At 39.3% G+C, this 20967-nt stretch overlaps 1 protein-coding gene across 1 annotated transcript; it reads right to left on the bottom strand.

The window, feature by feature from the left end:
* Positions 1-293: 293 nt before the first annotated feature.
* LOC111540350 (olfactory receptor 149-like) lies at positions 294-1226 on the bottom strand. Its single transcript, XM_023208654.1, has one exon. The coding sequence runs from the start codon at positions 1224-1226 to the stop codon at positions 294-296; it is 933 nt and encodes a 310-aa protein (XP_023064422.1).
* Between the last annotated feature and the right edge of the window lie 19741 nt (positions 1227-20967).

Genomic DNA, 20967 nt, shown 5'->3' with positions numbered 1-20967 from the left:
TGCCAGAGGAAGGAGAAATAGGAGAGAAGGAGAAGATGTAAGGGCAGAAAAATTGACGAGAGAATTGAAGAGAAGGTCCAGAACGTCTTGCCAAGTGGCAAGAGATAATTTTTCCCGGACAGGATAATTTATTAGTTACCTCACCTTCAGTCATTCACTTTATGTCTTCAAGTCTTCACTTTGTCACCTGTAAAAGGGGGCCATGATAATATCTGTGCTCCTTATCACACAAAAGGTAATACCTTTTTAAGTATTGTGGTGTTATTAGTGTGAAGCTACGGATCCTTTTTCTATCACCTCCCAGGAAGGAAAGCTACTGGCTGCAGAACCTTTCTCAGAGAATATTTAACTTCCTTATTTCTCAGACTATAGATCAAAGGATTCAGCATGGGGGTGACCAAGTTATTCAGGATTTGAACAGTTGCATTAAGCCAGGGATTGGGGGTGGGCTGCAGGTAGATGAGAACCACTGGTATAAAGGAGAGGAGGATGGCAGTGAGGTGGGCGCTGCAGGTGGAGAAGGCACGGCGTCGGCCCTCGGCAGAGTGGATCTGCAGAATGGAGCAAATGATGCAGCTGTAAGAGGTGAGGATGAGAAGGAAACAACTGAGGGGCATCAGACCCACACTGATGAACCCCACCATCTCCAGGGCTGAGGTATCTGCACAAGCCAGCTTCAGCATGACTGGGATATCACAGAAATAATAGTCCACCTCATTGGGGCCACAGTAAGGCAATTGGAAGGTGAGAGTGGTCAGAAAGGTGGCCTGAATGCAGGCAAAGAATGAGGTCCCCATGGCTAGGATGATGCACGCTCTGTGGCTCATGATTAAGGTGTAGTGTAGAGGATGACAAATGGCAACGAAGCGGTCGTAGGCCATTACTGTATACAGAAAACACTCAGTGCAGCCCAGGAAATGGTAAAAGAAGAGCTGGGATGTACAGCCCGCATAGGAGATGGCTCGGCTATTCCCTGAAAGATAGCACAGCATCTTAGGGGAACTCACAAAAGGGAAAAATATGTCAAAAATAGACAGCTTGCACAGGAAGAAGTACATGGGCGTGTGAAGCCGAGCGGAGGAGACAATAGCCAGCAAGATGAGCAGGTTCCCCATAAGGGTGAAGATGTAGAAGGACAAAAACAGGACCAACAGCATAGTCTCCAGACCCTCCGTGTGCGGGATGCCCAGCAGGATGAATTCAGTCACCGCGGAGAGATTCCTCATCTTTGTCAGAGCGTTGGACCTCAAAAAAGAACACAAGTCTGCAAAGTATGAATACTGACGTCAAATCAAGAAGCTGTCTGATAGATGTGCTGGCTTCATGTTTTAACATCCCACAGTCAACCTTCTTATGTAGGGGCAGATCTACATAAAAATATAAGGATGATAAAGATTCTCGACCGTAGTCTTTAACTTTTGGTTTTGGCCAGGTTGGATTAAGGTCACCACAGCCTCTTTCTCACAGAATACAATTAAAACTCTATATAAAATCACAAAACTTATTTGCCTAAGAACTCTGAAAAGCAAACAAGAGGCAGATGGGCAAAAGGAGACAAACCTAGATGAGAAACCCCTTCAAATATGAATTTCTACTACATTTCTCCTCTAATCTTGTGGTTTTGAACGGAAGGTGGCCAAAGTTACAGAACTGAGAGGAGGCTGCTCAGGATGCTGAAACCCCAATAGATGACCCATGTTTTTCACTAGGAAACCTGATAAAAGAGGCCTCTGTGGTTAAAGCATGTGAGGGAATTCCTGCATTGTCCCTCTAGTTTTAATTCCAGCTGTGTCACAACAGTCTTCCCAATTTTAAAACTATGAGGCAATAGCATGAGAAACAAACACTTGGAGATAAACTCCACTTTCTGAACAGAGCATGCAAGCATGGAGGAGTGTGTGTGTGTGTGGGTGTGTGCTTGTGTGTGTGTGTAAAGGGGTCGACAGGGGAGATTGGTGTATATTTCTTTAGATAAGAGAGCTGGAGAAGGAAACAAAGCCAGAGCTCACTCCTAAGCTGTGCATGTGTGGAACAGACCCAAGGAAGTATCACAAAAGCTTTGACTGACCCCTGAGTGACAAAATCTCATACTAACTTCTGAGCAGTACCTTCGAAGGACAAACACAAGCGGCATATTAAAGGCTTTGAAAATTGAACTGACATTGGAAACATTGCCCATGGAAGGTAACAGGAACTACTTGTCTGATGCTATGGATTGACAATGTGTTAAAACTAACAAAGAAACAAACAAGAATCAATATTCTCCAGAGAATTTTAACAGGATCTAGAGTCTAAATAGCATAAAATAAAAAGTGTCTAGAATGAAATCTGAAATTACTTAGCATACAAAAAATCAAGAAAATGTAACCAATTCTCAACAGAAGAGACAATCAACAAATACCAACCCTGAGATTACCCAGACTTTAGAATTATCAAAAATATTAAAGCGTCTGTTATGACTGTGCTCCATGAGGTATAAATAAATAAATTTAAAATAAATGGAAGATTAGAAGTTCTCAGTAGACAAATATAAACTATAAAAAATGAAACAGAGAAAACTTTCAGAACTGAAATGTAGAACTGATGCTTAAGAGATTGGAAATATTTAACATCATACCAGGAGTTCTAATTAGTGCGACAAAGGCAGAAATAACTCAAGAGAATACAAAGTAAAAAATGAAACTTTTTCTATTTACAAACAATATGTTTATCTCCATAATAAATCCCGAGGAATCTACAATAAAGGCTTCTAGAACTAATAAGGGAATTTAGTAAAGTCACTGGATGCAAAGTCAATATACAAAAATGTGTTATATTTCCATATATTAACAACCAAAAATTGTAAATCAAAAGTAAAACGAATACTATCATTTACAACAGCACCAAAATACACAGTTTTGAGTCTAGTAAAATATGTCCAGGATCAGTATATTGAAAATAAAACATTAATGGAAGCAATCAAATAAGACATATATAAATGGAGAAACGAACTCTGTTTATGGATTGAAAGACTCGACATTGTTAAGAAATCAGTTCTCCCTAAAGTGTATCATCAATGCAATCTCAATCTGAATCCCAACAGATTTTTTTTAGATATTAAGAAGATGATTCTAAAATTTATATGTAAAAAATAATAATTGTAATAAACAAATGCTTTTGAAAAACAACAAAGTTTGAGGGCTCATACTACCAGATTTTAAAACTTACTATAGTGCTATGTTAAATCAAGACCATGTAGTCTTGATGGTATTGATGAAGAGACTCATAGCTCAATAGAACAGAAGAGAGATCCTGAGAACAGAACCACACATATGTGGTCAATTGATTCTTGACAAATTGTGCAATGGCAAGTGAATAGAGAAAAATGATCTTTTGAACAAATACCGAATAATTCTGAAACAATTAGCCATTCATACAGTAAAACAAAATGAAACAAAAACAAAACCAATGATCACAGACCCATGCCTAACACCTCATATAAAAATACACTTAAATGAATCATACATTTAAATACAAAATCTGAAACTTTAATACCTCTGAACACTCATGCAGTCCACATAGATCATTGTGGAATTTTCTGCAGTATTGTAAAAGAGAATCCAAATCACATTCTCTGGTTTCCAGAAGAGTGTGGTATCTCAGCTTCAGGAACTGAAATTTGGTGTTTATAGAAGGAGGTCCCAAGGGGGTATACTATCAAGACTTGAACACATTCATTCTCCCCGGATTACTTTCTTCAGATACCATTGGGCATTTCTCATGATGTAGTCATTGGTAGCTATGAGGGAGCAATTAAAGTTAACCACGTTTGCCACCCAAAATAAAATAGCAAAAGTGAGATGCTTTGAAAGAGAAAATATATACACCTCTTCCCAGTGTGCTTGTCTGAAGAATGGACTCCAACCCTGACCTCGAGGATTCATGGTTCTTTTTGTGCCTGTCTCTTACTTGTTTATGTCTTTGCCTCTGGTGACATTTTAACACCTGTACTTCAAACGTGATCTATTCACCTTTAAAACATTACCCTTAGCAAACTAATGCAGGAACAGGAAACAAAATACTGCATGTTCTCTCTTATAAGTGGGAGCTAAATGATAAGAACTTAGGAACACAAAGAAGGAAATGGTCATGGGGGTCTACTTGAGGATTGAAGGTGAGAGGAGGAAGAGGAGCAGAAAAAATACCTACTGGATACTGGGCTTAAGTACCTGAGTGATTAAATAATCCACACAACGAACCCCCATTACATGAGTTTACTTATGTAACAAACCTTCACATGTACTCCTGAATCCAAAATAAAAGTTTAAAACCCCCCCCAAAACAACAAACAGAAAAACCAATAAGAACTATGAATATATGTGCAGTAGTTACCATGGTAACAAGTTAATACCATTTTTAATGCATCTTAGAAGAAGAGAAGCACATGCCATGGGGAAAGCCAGAATGCCGCTGAAGAAGAGTCCCTTGGGATGGTAGATGCTCATTGGGATGCTTTTGTGTACAGTATGTAGCTTTAAAAAAAACAAAAAATCTCAATTATGTTAAAAACAAATATGTACAACATCGTACTGAATATTTTATGCATATTAACTCTGTTAGTCTTTACCAAAACTCTGTAAAACAGGTAGTTTTCCTTGTTCCAGCCTATCTCCTTGTTTTACTTCTGCTTATGAATTCAAATATTCAGTAAGCCTGAATATTTCAGACATAACTGAAAAGATCTCACCCATAGAGGTAGATCCCACCCTTTAAATGAAAGGTTTCACTGTTTCATGTTCACGTATTTATAGTAACCCCCAATTATTCTAATAAAAATAACTATTCACATATTATCTGTCCATTTGTTGGTGGCAGTGGGAGACTCTCTCAAAGAAACCAAAGAGGCAATAATCAAGCATAGTTACTTGGACCCTAATGCCCCAAAGATTGATTCATTGAATTTAAGTCAGAACAGAAAATAATCTTTATGCGATTCAGGATATACATATGGAAAAATGTCCAACAAGAGTTTGGAAAGGAAGATTTAAGGTTTACTCTAGATATCATGGCTATTGATATAGATTTCTAAGTCATCCTGCAAAAAGGTAAGTCCTCAACCTCTGAAAGAGCATAATGGTCACTCATACCATAGTTCTCCTCTACTTGGGTTTATGGATATGAAGCATTCCTAAGTAACAAAAAGAAAGCTGACACTGATCTGGCTTGATCCTCTTAAGAGATATTATTTTATTATGATTCAAACCAGCATCATAAAGCAGTTAAGTGTAGTGTTTACTGCATAATTCAGAAAAAAATTTAACAAAACTTTAAGTATAACACTCTATTACTTATTACAATACCCATCTTTCTTAACCCATTTACACCTGAAGTTGCAATTTTTTAAATTTTTGCAATCAGACCTTGGCAATGACCTTAAGCAGTAGGATATAAGTAACTCCCACATGCTTAGTGTTCCAATAATGGAACACTAGGCAAAAGTGGCTAAATGCCTCCCATTTTGTCATGACACCAAATATGTATCTAATAATAATCTAATTTTGTTGATAAATAGGAGTTCAGAGAAAATTGCTGGTGTTTATCCCTTGAAAACCATCTTCTAGAGTACCTCAAAGTTACCAACACCTGCAATAATTTCAGACTTACCAGAGTTCCAAAATAATTTGTCTTAGGGTGCTGATCTAATAGTACAACCTTTTTTTTTTAAAACAAATGTCATAAATTATATTGGTTTTATACATCAATTAGAGAGCAATCAGTTGTGTTCTGTTGTTGTTTTGTTTGTTTGTTTAGACAAAGTCACACTCTGTCACCCAGGCTGGAGTGCAGTGGCACAATTGCAGCTCACTACAACCTCTGCCTCCCAGGTTCAAGCGATTCTCGTGCCTTAGTCTCCCAAGTAGCTAGGATTATAGGTGCCTGCCACCACGCCTGGTTAATTTTTGTATTTTTAGTAGAGACGGAGTTTCACCATGTTGGCCGGGATGGTCTCAAACTCCTGACGTCAGGTGATCCACCTGAGGTGGCCTCAGCCTCCCAAAGTGCTGGGATTACAGGCATGAGCCACTGTGCCCGGCCGCAATTAGATTATTTTCAAGAGGCTATTAATATGTATTCTAAACAACTTTGACCATCACAGAGATTACATCATGTAATAAAGATTTGAGAAGGAATATGATTGATGTAACACACAAACTTCTTCCTAGACTATGAGAAAGCTGGAAGAAATGTTCAAAGGCTTATGCTCTCCAACACATTGCAGTCCAATTGTATCAGAATATTAAGTCTTGGTCTGGGTCATATTAACTCTCTGGAGCCCCTTCAGTGGTTTTGGATACCCTTGAGTTATTTGTGTGTTAGCTTTAAATTCTTGACTTAATGGGACCCATAATGATTTATGCATCGTAAGAACAGGAAATAAACACCTCAGACCAAGCATCAAGAAATAAACTTTCACAAATAGTTTATACTAGTTAAATCTGTTCATATATCAAAACAACCTTCAAAATTCTGTTGCCATTATTTTTCATTAATATAAATGACTGACTGTGAAAAGCGATTGGCAACTTCTGGTTTCTGGTCCAGCATGTAAGAGCTTCAGGGTAATCCTTTATCCTACCAACAAGTAAAAAGCTGAAGCTGACTAAACTAAAAGATCAACAACTCTTCTTTGATCTATCTGAGGAGTGAGACCACAGGTAAAGCCACTGTCCTCAAAATTGGAGAAATAGGTGAATACACAGAATCACATCTTACTGGAACAGAAAACTGTGAATGGAAACCTCCATCAGAACCAGTGCTGGGGTAGAAAAATCTAAACTGTAATTGATGAATGGTTGCAGGTTCAGTATGGACAAGTATGAGATTCAAAAACTTAGGGGCATCCAGTTATAGGAGAGTCTCCACACTTTTGTGAGGTTTGCTTCCAGAAGCTTGGCCAGGTTTTCATAGTGAATATCGGAGAAAAGTTCCTTAGTGCTTCTGGCAGGGGGAGTGGAAAAGGAACCATTTTAAAGTATTCCAAAGAATTCTGTTTTTCTTAGTCTGACCTCAGGAGAAACTACTAAGTCAGCACCTAACCTGCTGGAGTTTTATTAGGGCCTAAATGACCTAGGGGAAAGAAAACACCCAAATCTAGCCAGCACTGACCTTCTATGTGGCAGAAAAACAATCTCACCCTCTAACACAGTAGCCATTCTGTCCCAGCTGAGGACAGGGGAGGAACTGAGAAGCACTTGTGAACTTCACAGTCTAAAGGCAGAATCTCACTAAAGACTGAGAACCAACCATAGGAATATAGAAAGCTTTTCCTTCCTCCACACATTACCACCACATTACTAATGTCCTATTTCTAATAGTTTATTTTACTCAGTACCTCATGTCCAGCTATCAAGAAAAAAACTGCCAGACATACCAAAAGGCAAAAAGCACAGATGAAGAGACAGAGTAAGCATATGAACCACATTCAAATATGGCAGAAATCCTAGCTAATTAGACTGAGAATTTAAAATGTGCTTTTATGCTAGGGGCTCTAAGTGGATAAAGTAGACAGCATGCAATAACAGATGAGTAATGAGAGCAAAGAGAGTGACATTTGAAGAAAGAACTCCTCCCTCAGTAAAAGCCAGAGATCAAAAATACTGTAACAAAAATGAAGAATACCTTTGATGGACTTATTAGTAGTTTGGACAGAATAGAATTTAAACAAACAAAGATAAGACAAAGAAGAATATTACATAATGCTGAAGGGCCCAATTCACAAGAAGACCTAACTATTCTAAATATATACATACTCAACAACGGAGCAACCAGATTCATACAGCAATTCTTAAAGACCTACAAAGGGATTTGATAACCACACAATAATAGTGGGAGACTTCAACATCCCACTAATATTAGACAGATCATTGTGACAGAAAATTAACAAAGATATTTGGGACCTGAACTCAACACTTGATGAACTTAATAGACATCTACAAAATTCTCCACCCCAAACCAACAGAATATACATTCTTTTCATCTGTACATGACACATATTCTAAAATTGATTCAACATACAGAAATCAATAAATGAGGTTCACCACACAAACAGAACCAAAGACAAAAACCACATGATCACCTCAATAAATGCAGAAAATACTTTGGTAAAATTCAACATCACTTAATGTTAAAACTCTCAACAAACTAGGCATTGAAGGAACATATTACAAAATAATAAGAGCCATTTATGAAAAACCCACTGCCAACATCATGCTGAATAGGCAAAAGCTAGAAGCATTCCTGTTAAAGACTGGAACAAGACAATGATGCCCTCTCTTGCCAGTCCTATTCAACACAGTACTGTAATTCCCAGCCAGAGCAATCAGGAAGAAGAAAGAAATAAAATGAAGAGAGCTACTCAATCTATCCCTGTCTGCAGATTACATGATTCTATATCTAGAAAATCCCATAGTCTGTGTCCAAAAGATCCTAGATATGATAAACAACTTCAGCAAAGTTTCAAAATACAAAATCAATGCACAAAAATCAGTAGTAGCATGTCTATACTGCAACAACGTCCAAGCTGAGGGCCAAGTCAAGAAAGCAATCCCATTCACAATAGTCACAAAAAGAATAAAATACCTAGGAATACAGCTAACCAGAGAGGACAAAGATCTCTACAATGAGAATTACAAAACACTACTCAAAGACACAAATGAATGGAAAAACATTCCATGCTCATGGATAGGGAGAATCAATATTGTTAAGATGGACATAATGTCCAAAGCAGTTTAGGGATTCAATTCCATTCCTATCAAACTACCAAAGACATTCCTCACAGAATTATAAAAAGGTATTTCAAAATTCATGTGGAACCAATAACAGCCTGAACAGCCAAGATAATCCTAAATAAAAAGAACAAAGCTAAAGGCATTACATTACCCAACTTCAAACTACACACTTCAAAGCTGCAGTAACCAAAATAGCATGGTACTAGTACAAAAACAGACAAATAGACCACAGGAACAGAATACAGAGTCCAAAAATAATTCCACACATCTAAAACCATCTGACCTTCAACAAAAATTGACAAAAGCAAACAATGGGGGAGATGACTCCCTATTCAATAAATGGTGCTGGGATAACCGAACCCCTTCCTTACACCATACACAAAAATAAACTCAAGATGGATTAAATACAATGTTAAACCAAAACTCTAAAAACCCTGGAAGATAACCTAGGAAATACTGTTCTGGACATAAGACCTGGAAAAGATTTCATGATGAAGATGCCAAAAGCAAATGCAATGAAAACAAAAATCAACAAATGGGGCCTAATTAAACAATAGAGCTTCTGCACAGAAAACAAACAACAACAACAACAAAACAACGAACAGAATAAACAGAGAAATTACAAAATCAGAGAATATATTTGCAAATTATGCATTCAACAAAAGTATAATACCCAGAATCTATAGGGAACTTAAACAAATTTAATTTACAAGCAAAAAACAAACCCATTAAAAAGTGAGTAAAGGACATAAACAGACACTTTTCAAAAGAAGACATACAAGTGGCCCACAAGCATATGACAAAATGCTCAACATCACTAATCACTAGAGAAATGCAAATTAAAACCGCAATGAGATACCATTTCACACCAGTCATAATGACTACTATTAGAAAGTCAAAAAGTAACAGATCCTGGTGAAGTTGTAGAGAAGAGGGAATGTTTATACAATGCTGGTGGGAATAAAAATTAGTTCAGCCATTGTGGAAAGCAGTGTGTCAATTTCTCAAAAAACTTATAACAGAATTACCATTTGACCCAATAAACCCATTATTGGGTATATACCCAAAGGAATATAAATTGTTCAACCATAAAGACATATACATGCGTATGTTTATCATAGTGCTATTCACAATAGGAAAGACATGGTATCAACCTAAATATCCATCAACAGTAGATTGGATAAAGAAAATGTAGTATATATACACATCATGGAATACTATGCAGCCATAAAAAGAATGAGATCATGTCCTTTGTAGCAACATGGATAGAGCTGGAGGTCATTATCCTTAGCAAACCAGCACAGGAACAGAAAAAAAGTTTTAAGTCTTCTTTGTATACTTTGAATAATAACAGTCCTTTATTATAGGTGTCTCTAACCAATATTTGCTTTCAATCTGTGGCTTGTATTTTTATTCTCTTGACAATGTCTTTTGCAGACCTGAAATTTTTAGTTTTAAGGAAGTGCAGATTAGCAATTCCTTTTATTATGAATCATGAATTTCATGTTTTATCTAGAAAGCCATCACTAAATCCAAGGTTATCTAGATTTTCTCCTGTGTTTTACAGGTATTTCATAGTTTTGCATTTAATATATTTAGGCCTGGAATCCCTTGGGGTCTGAAATGACAGTCATGGAATTCAGAATCTGGATGGTGTGCTGTGGGGTTTGGTGTACAAATTGATTCATCATCCAGGTAATAAGCATAATATCTGATAGGTAGTTTTTCAGTTATCACCCTACCCCTACCCTGCACCCTAGTGTCTGTTGTTCCCTTCTTTGTGTCTATATGTACTCAATATTTAGCTCCCACTTATAAGTGAGAACCTATGGTATCTTTTATATTTTAAAAAATAATGTATTTTTAAAAACCCTGATTTTAAAATGGCCCAAATACCTTAGCAGATACCGCACCAAAGAAATTATACAGACAGCAAATAGGCATTTGAAAAATGTTCCACATCGTATGTCATCAGAGAAATGCAAATAAAAATAACAATGAAATACTCTATACATCTACTAGAATGGCAAAAATCCAGAACGCTGACAACACCAAATGCTGGGGAGGATATGGGCAAATGAAAGCCCATTCATTGCTTGTGGGAATACAAAATAGTACAACCAGTTTGGAAGACAGTTTGGCAGCTGCTGACAAAACTAAACACATTCATCATATGATACAGGAAAAACACTCCTTGGTGTTTACCGAAAGGAGCTGAAAACTTATGTCCACACCAAAACCTGCTAATGTATGTTTATAGAGGCTTTTCCATAATTGCCAAAACTTGGAGGCAATCAAGATGTTCTTCAGTGAATGATTGGATAAATAAATTGTGAGTGTATGTGTCCTTATGGTAGAACAATTTGTATTCCTTTGGGCATATATCCAGTGCTGGGTCTAATGGTAATAACCAACTTGCATTCCCACCAACAGGGTATAAACATTTCCTTTTCTCTAGTCTTGCCAGCATCTGTTGTTTTCCAACTCTTATTAATAGTCATGCTGACTGGTATGAGATAGTATCTCGTTGTGGTTTTGATTTGCATTTCTCTCATGATTAGCGATGCTGAAAAATTTTTCATGTTTGTTGGTGTCTTAAATGTTTTTTTTTGAGAGGTGTTTGTTCATGTCCCTGGCCCATTTTTAATGGGGTTATTTGTTTTTTGCTTGCCAGTTTATTTAAATTACCTATAGGTTCTGGATATTCAGCCTTTGTTGGATGATTAGTTTGCAAATCATCTTCCTCCATCCTTTTTCTTTGAGCCTGTGAATGTCCGACTCAGTGTCCCACTTGTCTGTTTTTGCTCTTGTTGCAATTGCTTTTGGGGACTTAGCCAAACACTCTTTGCCATGGCTGATGTTGAGAAGAGTGTTTTCTAGGCTGTCTTCCAAGATTTTTATACTTTGAGGTCCTACCTTTAAATCTTTGATCTATTTTGAGTTAATTTTTTATATAGTGACAGGTAGAGGTCCAGTTTTAATCTGCATATGGCAAGCCAGCTATCCCAGCACCATTTATTAAATAGGTAGTCCTTTCTCCATTGCTTGTTTTTGTTGGCTTTGTTGAACATCAAAGAGTTGTAGGTTTGTAACATTATTTCTGAGTTTTCTATTCTGTTCCATTGGTCTATGTGTCTGTTTTTGTGCCAGTACCAAGTTCCTTTGGTTACTGTGGCTTTATAGCATAGTTTGAAGTTGGGTAGTGTTATGCCTTTGGCTTTATTCTTTTTGCTTAGGGTTGCTTTGGCTAATTGGGATCTTTTTTGGTTCCATACGAATTTTAGAATGTTTTCTTTATTTCTATGAAGAATATCATTGGTAATTTGGTAGGAATAATATTGAATATGTAAATCATTTTGGACATTATGGCCATTTTTATCATATTGATTTTTCAAATACATGAGCATGGGATATTTTTCCATTTATTTGTATCATCTTTGATTTCTTTCAGCAGTGTCTTGTAGTTCTCCTTGTAGAGGTCTTTCACCTCCTTGGTTAGCTGTATTTCTAGGTATTTCATTGTCTTTGTGTCTATTGTAAATGAGATTCTGTTCCTGATTTCACTGTCAGCCTGGATATTGTTAGTGTATAAAAATGCTTTTGTAGGGACATGGATGCAGCTGGAAACCATCATTCTTAGCAAACTATCACAAGAAGAGAAAACCAAACACCGCATGTTCTCACTCATAGGTGGGAACTGAACAATGAGCTCACTTGGACTCGGGAAGGGGAACATCACACACTGGGGCCTATCATGGGGAGGGGGGAGGGGGGAGGGATTGCATTGGGGAGTTATACCTGATATAAATGATGAATTGATGGGTGCTGACGAGTTGATGGGTGCAGCACACCAACATGGCACATGTATACATATGTAACCTGCACGTTATGCACATGTACCCTAGAACTTAAAGTATAATAAAAAAAAAAAAAAATGCTATTGATGGCCAGGTGCGGTGGCTCACGCCTGTAATCCCAGCACTTTGGGAGCTGTTGATGGGTGGATCACCTGAGGTCAGGAGATCGAGATCAGCCTGACCAATATGGTGAAATCCCATCTCTACTTAAAAAATACAAAAATTAGCTGGGAGTGGTGGCACGCACCTGTAATCCCAGTTACTCAGGAGGCTGAGGCAGGAGAATCACTTGAACCCGGGAGGTGGAGGTTGCAGTGAGCCAAGATCACATCACTGCACTCCAGCCTGGGTGACAGAGTGAGACTCCATCTCAAAATAAAAACAAAACAAAACAAAACAAAAAAATCAAACAACAAAACACCAAAAATTAAAAAAAAAATAGATTGATTTTGTATTCCATAACTTTACTGAAGTTGTTTATCAGTTCTAGGAGCCTTTTGGGAGATTCTTTAGTATTTTCTAGGTATAGAATCATATCATCAGCAAAGAGAGATATTTTGACTTCTTCATTTGCTATTTTGATGCCTTTTCTTTCTTTCTCTTGCCTGATTGCTTTGGCTCAGACTTTCAGTATTATGTTAAATAGGAGTGGTGACAGTAGTCATCTTTGTCTTATTCTAGTGTTCATGGGGAATGGGTTCAGCTTTTGTCCATTCAGTTTGATTTTGGCTGTGGGTTTGTCACAGAAGGCTCTTATTATTTAGGTATGTTCTTTCAATGCTGAATATGTTGAGGGTTTTTTTTATGAAGAGATGTTGCATTTTATTGAAAGCTTTTTCTGTGAGAAAAAGAGGATCATGTGGTTTTTGTTTTTGTTTTGAGAGGATCATGTGGTTTTTGTTTTTAATTCTGTTTTGTGATGAAAAACATTTATTGGTATGCATTTTGATTTGCATAGGAACCAGGCTTGCATCCTAGGAATAAAGCCTACTTGATCATGGTATATTAACTTTCTGATGTGCTGCAAGATTCTGTTGCTAATATTTTGTAAAGGATTTTTGCAGCTGTGTTCCTGAGGAATATTGGCCTGAAGTCTACTTTTTTCATTGTATCTGTGCCAGATTTTGGTATCAGGCTGATGCTGGCTTCATAGAATAAGTTAGGCAGGAGTCTCATTTCCTTGATATTTTGGAGTATTTTCAGTAGGATTCGTTTCAGTTCCTCTTTGTACATTTGGTAGAATTTGGCTGTGAATCTATCTGGTCCAGGTTTTTTTTGTTTTGTTTTGTTTTTTCCTTAGTTGGTAGGTTCTTGATTATTCATTTAATTTCAGAATTTGATTTTGTCTATTCATGGTGTCAATCTTTTTTGATTCAATCTTGGAAAATTGTGTACTTCCAGAATTTATCCATTTCTTCTAGATTTTCTTTTTTTTGCTTTTCTTTTTTTGCATATAACTGTTTATAGTTGTCTCTGAGGATCTTTTTATTTTTGTGAGATCAGTTGTAATAGTGCCTTTATCATAGAAAATAAGCCCCCAGTCTCTTCTGGGTAAGGTTTGTGCTGTGAGGTCTGCTACTAGACTGACCGATGAGAGTCCCTCTGTAGGTGACTTGCCCCTTTTCTCTAGTTGTCTTTATATTTTTTTCCTTTGGCTGGGCGCAGTGGCTCATGCCTGTAATCCCAGCACTTTGGGAGGCCAAGGTGGGTGGATTACTGGAGGTCAGGAGTTCGAGACCAGCCTGACGAGCATGGTGAAACCCCATTTATACTAAAAATTCAAAATTAGTCAGACATGGTGGTGGTCACCTGTAATTCCACATACTTAGGAGGCTGAGGCGGGAGAATCACTTGAACCCAGGAGTGAGCTGACATCATGCCATTGCACTCTAGCCTGGGCAACAAAAGTGAAACTCTGTCTCAAAAAAACAACTTTTTTAACCTTTGTATTGACCTTGGTGAATCTGATGACTATGAGCCTTGGGGATGGTTGTCTTGTACAGTATCTGGCTGGAGTTCTCTGTATTTCTTGGATTTACATGTAAACCTCTAGTGATATTAGGGAAAATTTCATGGACTATATACTCAAATACATTTTCCAAGTTCCTTATTCTCTCTCCTTCTCTCTCAGGAATGCTGGCGAGCCATAGATTTGGTCTCTTTACCCATATTTTTCATAGGTTTTGTTTATTTTTCTTAATTCTTTTTTTCTTTATTTTTATCTGACTGACTTGATTCAAAGGACTGGTCTTCAGGCACTGAGAATTTTTCCTTGGTTTGTGTGGGGAAAAGAAAGAGAGATCAGCCTGTTACTGTGTCTATATAGAAAGAAGTAGACATAAGAGACTCCATTTTGTTCTGTATTTGAGATGCTGTTAATCTGTGACCCTACCCCCAACCTTGTCCTTGCAAGAGACATGTGCTGTGGTGACTCAAGGCTTAATGGATTTTGGGCTGTGCAGGATGTGCTTTGTTAAACAAGTGCCTAAAGGCTGCTTGCTGGTTAAAGGTCATCACCATTCTCTTAATCTCAAGTAAGAGAAAAGCATTTGTCTCCTGCCCGTCCCTGGGCAATGGAACATCTCCGTGTAAAACCCGATTGTATGCTTTGTTTACTGAGCAAGGAGAAAACCGCCTTTAGGAATAAGGTGGGACTTGCTGGAGCAATGCTGCTAAAAGGTTTATGGAGAGTTTGCATATGCATCTCAAGGCACAGCATTTTCCTTTAAACTTATTCATGTCACGGGGATTTTTGTTCATATGTCTTATTGCTGACTTCCTCCTTACAATGATCCTGTTGTCCAGCCACTCCCTTATCTTTTTTATGGTAAAGATAATTATCAATAAATACTAAGGGAACTCAGAGACCGGTGCCTGCGTGGGTCCTCTGTAAGCTGAGCGCCGGTCCCCTGGGCCCCACTTTCCTTTCTCTACACTTTGTCTCTGTGTCTTATTTCTTTTCTCAAGTCTCTCGTTCCACCTAACGAGAAACACCCACAGGTGTGGAGGGGCAGGCCACCCCTTCAGGTTTGGTCTATTCTGCTGTTATTACTTCTGATTGTATTATGAAATTCTTGTAGTGAATGTTTCAACTCAGGAGGTTCAATTTGGGTCATTCTTACAATGGATATTTTACTTACAATCTTACAATGGATTGTTTTACTGGGTGTTTGGCTTTCTTGGATTGAGTTTCAACTTTCTCCTGGATCTCAATAAGCTTCCTTACCATCCAGATTCTGAATTCCATGACTGTCATTTCAGACAACCCAGACTGGTTAGGAACCATTGCCGGGTAGCCAACGGGCTGATTTGGAGATGAGGGGACACTCTGGGTTTTTGAATTGCCAGAGTTCTTGTGCTAATTCTTTCTCATCTGGAAAAGTGGATATTCCTTTAACTGTGGTGTAAGTTGAGTGTAGTCAGTTGGCCTCATTTCTGGAAGTTTTCAGAGGGTAAGGCTCTGGACAGGGTCTTTGTAGCTGAATTTTTGTCTTTGGCTTCACAGCCCCGAGAATTAGTTGTTTTTAGTGTTGTACTTTGGGCTGTGATCCAGTAGACAGCACCAGAGAGCAACAGGGGGTAGATGAGCTCTTACTGGAGGCTAGGCTCCTTTGTGTATCCTTGCATTTGCAGCTGTATTCTATAATGTCAAGGAGAGAGAGGTGACCCCATCCTTCTTTTGGTCCGATTCTGGACCCAGGTCTGCTCTTGGTCCTTTGGGGAGCCACCTCCAATCACTGGCACTACGCCTGTGATTTTTTTTTTCCAAATGATTGCATTTATTATAAACAAAGGTACAGACCCTAGACTCAGAAACACAAAGATTCGAAGCTAAGATAGCTCTGGTGAAACAGTAATAGAGGGAGGAGGAACACCAAGGTATTCATGTCTGGGCCAGAGCTGCCATCCAGGGCCCCACACCCCATCTTTGGTCCAGATGGTCTCTTGGCCCAGATGTCCCTGCTGCCAGAACACACTGGACTGGGGTACAGGAGTTGCGTATTCCATGATATGCCTGTAATTTTGTTGTTGTTAGTTCTTTCAGGCTGTGGGGCACCTTTGAGGGGAGATCTGGTACAGAGACAGACCATACTTTTAACGAACCAGCCCTGTTGGGGGAGGCCCACCTAGGTCCCATACCAGCCCATCAAACTGTGCGACTTACTTCCTCTGTGTTCTGAGATTGTGGGCTACTCCCTCATTAGCCCAGATCCCAGCTCTGTACTCCTGACCCATGGGCCACAGCCCTGGGTGGGGGGCCAGGACCTTCTCGTGGCTCCCTCTTCTGGACCCTTGGGGTTGGATTCCCAGTGTGCTGGGGCACTCAAAGGATTGCTAGGTTGCCAGAATGCACTTAGGCAGAGCAAAGCACCCAAGCTGGGCAGCAGAGACTGCACTGTATGCACACTCCTAGAGGGCAGCCAGGCAGGAGCACTGGAAGGAGCTGATGGGCAGGTGGGCCTGCAGAACAGATGTACTCCAGTCCCATAGGGAAGCAGGCCTTGCCTTCTCTCTGGGGCCAGAGCCTCTCAGAGAGAGATGGGCAGCCCTAGAAGGTAGGTGCTTATGGCTGGGCTCTGTCGGAGCTGACCCACACTCAAAGGTTCCCAGCTGTGTGCCTGCTGCAGCTCTGTCTCTGTCTCTGTGTAATCTTCAGGGAGACCCTCTACCAGATCATATGTCCCTAGGGGTGTGGGATTCCCTGCAGATAAGACCCCAGATGTCCACAGAGAGAGCAAGAAGTCCCCCAGTCCTTTCGCTCACTCCTTTCCCAGGCACCATTCATGGCCAGGAACCAGCCTTAGCATTCAGGCACCCCAGTCAGGTTTCCCAGTTTCCCCTCTCTTCAGCCTTAGTGACTGCGTCTTTTCTCCATTCACATTCAGCATTTTCTCTCCCAATATGTGTTCAAGTTATGTTGGAGTAGTTGAAATCGTGTTCTCTCTATGCGAGCCAAACTTCTTGGCTGCATCTAGTCTGCCATCTTGCCACTGTATATGTCATTTTCATTCATTTAAAAAAGTGCCACTTAGGAAAACAAAATAGGGGAGATGAGCACAAAGTATGGTTTGTAATATTCTCTGATGACACAATTTTACCCTCTTAATTGACACTCTACATATCTCATTTTGATTTCATATTTTAATCATTTTTTAAAAAGTTCCAGAAAAAAATGATATACTTGAAAGAATGATTAAAGATTCAACTGAGAGGTGGTTTGGAGGAAGAGGAGGAGGAGACAGCCTGGCAGATGGAGAATGTTTGAGCAGAGAAGTAAATGGCAAATTGCATAAGATGGTGTTATGAAGTCTAGGCAGGAAAAGAGACTGCTTACACATTTATATTTGGATTTTGGAGGTCCCTAGGAGAATATAAACCAGGAAATAAATGTCTGTACAGATGGTAAACCACTAGCTAGAAAAAGTTGATGGTTGAAAGAAGGTCAGTGATAATGATCACTTGGGTCTATGAACAGATGACATTGAAGTTCTCAGTGTTCTACTTATCATGAGTCCAGTGGTCCTGTGGTTTATGTGCATGAGCGTTACTCACATCCTGCTAACCATGAAGTTTCCCATTCATTAAGATAAAGTATCACTTTATCTGTTCTTACAGGTTAGAGTTGTTTGGGGCCTACCATTCACTCAGACTGGAACTCCTTTTCTAAAGGAGGTTCTCTGCTTCTCCTGAAGCTTCCTCTTTACCTTTTTCTCTTTCCGACTTTCACATAGATTAACATGCACAGGGACTTGTGCGACAGTTTAACCTTAGAAAATTAAAGAACTCTAGAGGTGCATCAGTCAACATGGTAATATATAACAAAATAGAAGATAATTCTAACTGAGGAAAAACATAGTGATATATCAGAAAGATAACAAAGAAACAGGCCGGACACAGTGGCTCACACCTATAATCCTAACACTTTGGGAGGCCAAGGCAGGAGAATCACCTGAGGTCAGGAGTTCAAGACCAGCCTGGCCAACATGGCAAAACCCTGTCTCTGCTAAAAATGCAAAATTAGCCTGGCATGGTGGCACATGCCTGTAATCCCAGCTACCTGGGAGGCTGAGGCAGGAGAATCACTTGAACCTGGGAGGCAGAGTTTGCAGTGAACTCAAGATTGTGCCACTGCACTCCGGCCTGGGAGACAGAGTGAAACTTCATCACCCTGCCACCTCTACAAAAAAAAAAAGAATAACAAAGAAACCAGAAATCTTATGATTTTTCCGTAGCTTCATTACATGATTGCTGCATGAGATCAGAAAAGAGAAGGGAAAGGATCCAGGAGGTAAATTGCAGAGCAGAGAAGGCCTCTGAGGATGACTGATCTGGGCCCAAATACAAATCCCAGTGGATATGAAATAATGAAGTCATGTACAAGAGTAGAGCTATTTTGCTAATGCAATGTACAATGTAATCTTTGGCCTGACAGGTATTTTCAGTGCAAACTAATCTCACCTGACATTTCTCTGCTTTAACACCTTGAATTCATCCCCATGATCCGCAGCCTATATGCTACAGTTAAGACTCCTTAACTTTCCATAGTGTTCTTGGTGATGAACTTTAACTCACCTGCCTAGTGTTCCTTTCACTGCTCCTTCCTTTCTTTTTTTTGTTTTTACATCTTAAAGACATATAATTTTTATTTTTTAATTATACCAAAATAAAGCTGGAAACAATAATTTAGACCCTAAGTGTCTGGTTTACACACATATAGGGTCACTTAATAGTTTTAAAAATTGTCAACTTGTTCTTTCTTTTTTTTTGAAATGGAGTCTCGCCCTGTTGCACCCAGGCTGGAGTGCAGTGGCGTGATCTCGGCTCACTGCAACCTCTGCCTCTTGGGTTTAAGCGATTCTCCTGTCTCAGCCTCCCGAGTAGCTGGGATTACAGGTGCCTGCCACCATGTGCAGCTAATTTTTTGTATTTTTAGTAGAGACGGGGTTTCACCATGTTGGTCAGGCTGGTCTCAAACTCCTGACTGACCTCAGGTGATCTGCCCGCCTCAGCCTCCCGAAGTGCCGGGAGTACAGGCCTGAGCCACCGCGCCCAGCCCAACTTTTTCTTAATGATACAAAGAAACAATTAAAGCAAAATATCAAGTCTTTAGTCATTTCATTAGACAAAATTACCAACTACTCATCTCTCTTTTGCAACACAACAAGCTATAAGAACATTCATAAAATTATCCTTGGCTTACTTATTAATAATTATTAAGTATTTTAGTGGCTCAGAGTTCGGGCAAACTAGCCATAAACAAAGAGCACCACAACCAGGAGGACCTCGGCATTGATGTTTACTGCAGAGTCCTCCACAAGGGCCTCTCACATGACAGCTTCTTCCTCGGGGCTTCCTCCTCCTCCTTGGGCAGCTTGAGCCCTGTCTTCCGCAAACCACAGAATAAGTCATAAGCTTTCTTGAGATGTCCATGAGATTGCTCAGGATAATATGTACATTTGGAATAGGTTTTGTTAAGAGGGAGATTCCTAAGACTGCCAGTATAGACTGCCCCCTTCACTCACCACCAAAAAAAAAAAAGAAAAGAATGATGGAAAAGTACAGACAGTGCTCTCCACAGATAATCTTGGGACAGTCACTGGCAGCCAAGCAACTCCCTGTTCCGTAGGTGAACTCCGCAATCACATCCGTAAGGCCCATTCCAAGTCCAACCAGAATGCTCCCTGTTTGCTGACTCTTTCACAGAAGATGGCAAGCAGAAAAACAGCGCCAATTGGAGGCCCAAGATAACTAGCAATTGATTGCGCTTAATAATCGTCGTCGGTTTTGAGATACTTGTACCAATGGGAACTGTCTAATGTTGATGGCAGTCATTAGAAAGACGAATAGCCTGGTAAGAAAACTAAATAAATATTAAACAAAAGCACTTCAGTAGCCCTGTTGCATTCATTATTGAATTGATTCTTGCTGCCCCTTGTTGGTTTTCCAACTCAAATCAAGCTCTTTGACATTACATGAACCCATGCTGTGATTAATGATTATGTTAGCAACATGCCAGTCCCTTTTTCTCCCTGTTACTCACGACTATGTCAAATTGTTTGCTGCCCTTTGAGGAGCTTCATATCACCCCTTTGCTTTATATTCCCTCATTCTTTCATTTCTTTTTTTCCATGATAAATTTTGTTCATCATTAAAAATCTGACTCTTATGTAACTTACCTGCAAAGCCTTCCTAGAGTCCCATAAACAGAATTCGTAACTCACGGTTTTGTGGTCTTATCACATTTGTGCTAAGCTAATTGCAGTAGACTGTATGGTGAAACAAAGGAATGTTTGCTGAAGTCAGATTGCCTGGGCTCTAACCCTGGCTTTGTCTTTTCCTAT

The sequence above is a fragment of the Piliocolobus tephrosceles genome, chromosome 13 (genome assembly GCF_002776525.5).
Source record: "Piliocolobus tephrosceles isolate RC106 chromosome 13, ASM277652v3, whole genome shotgun sequence".
NCBI lineage: Eukaryota > Metazoa > Chordata > Mammalia > Primates > Cercopithecidae > Piliocolobus > Piliocolobus tephrosceles.
This window is presented reverse-complemented; position numbering and strand designations above follow the sequence as displayed.

Excerpts from the sequence above, each read along its gene's own strand:
- LOC111540350 (XM_023208654.1), bottom strand. The coding sequence starts at position 1,226 with ATGAGGAATCTCTCCGCGGTGACTGAATTCATCCTGCTGGGCATCCCG.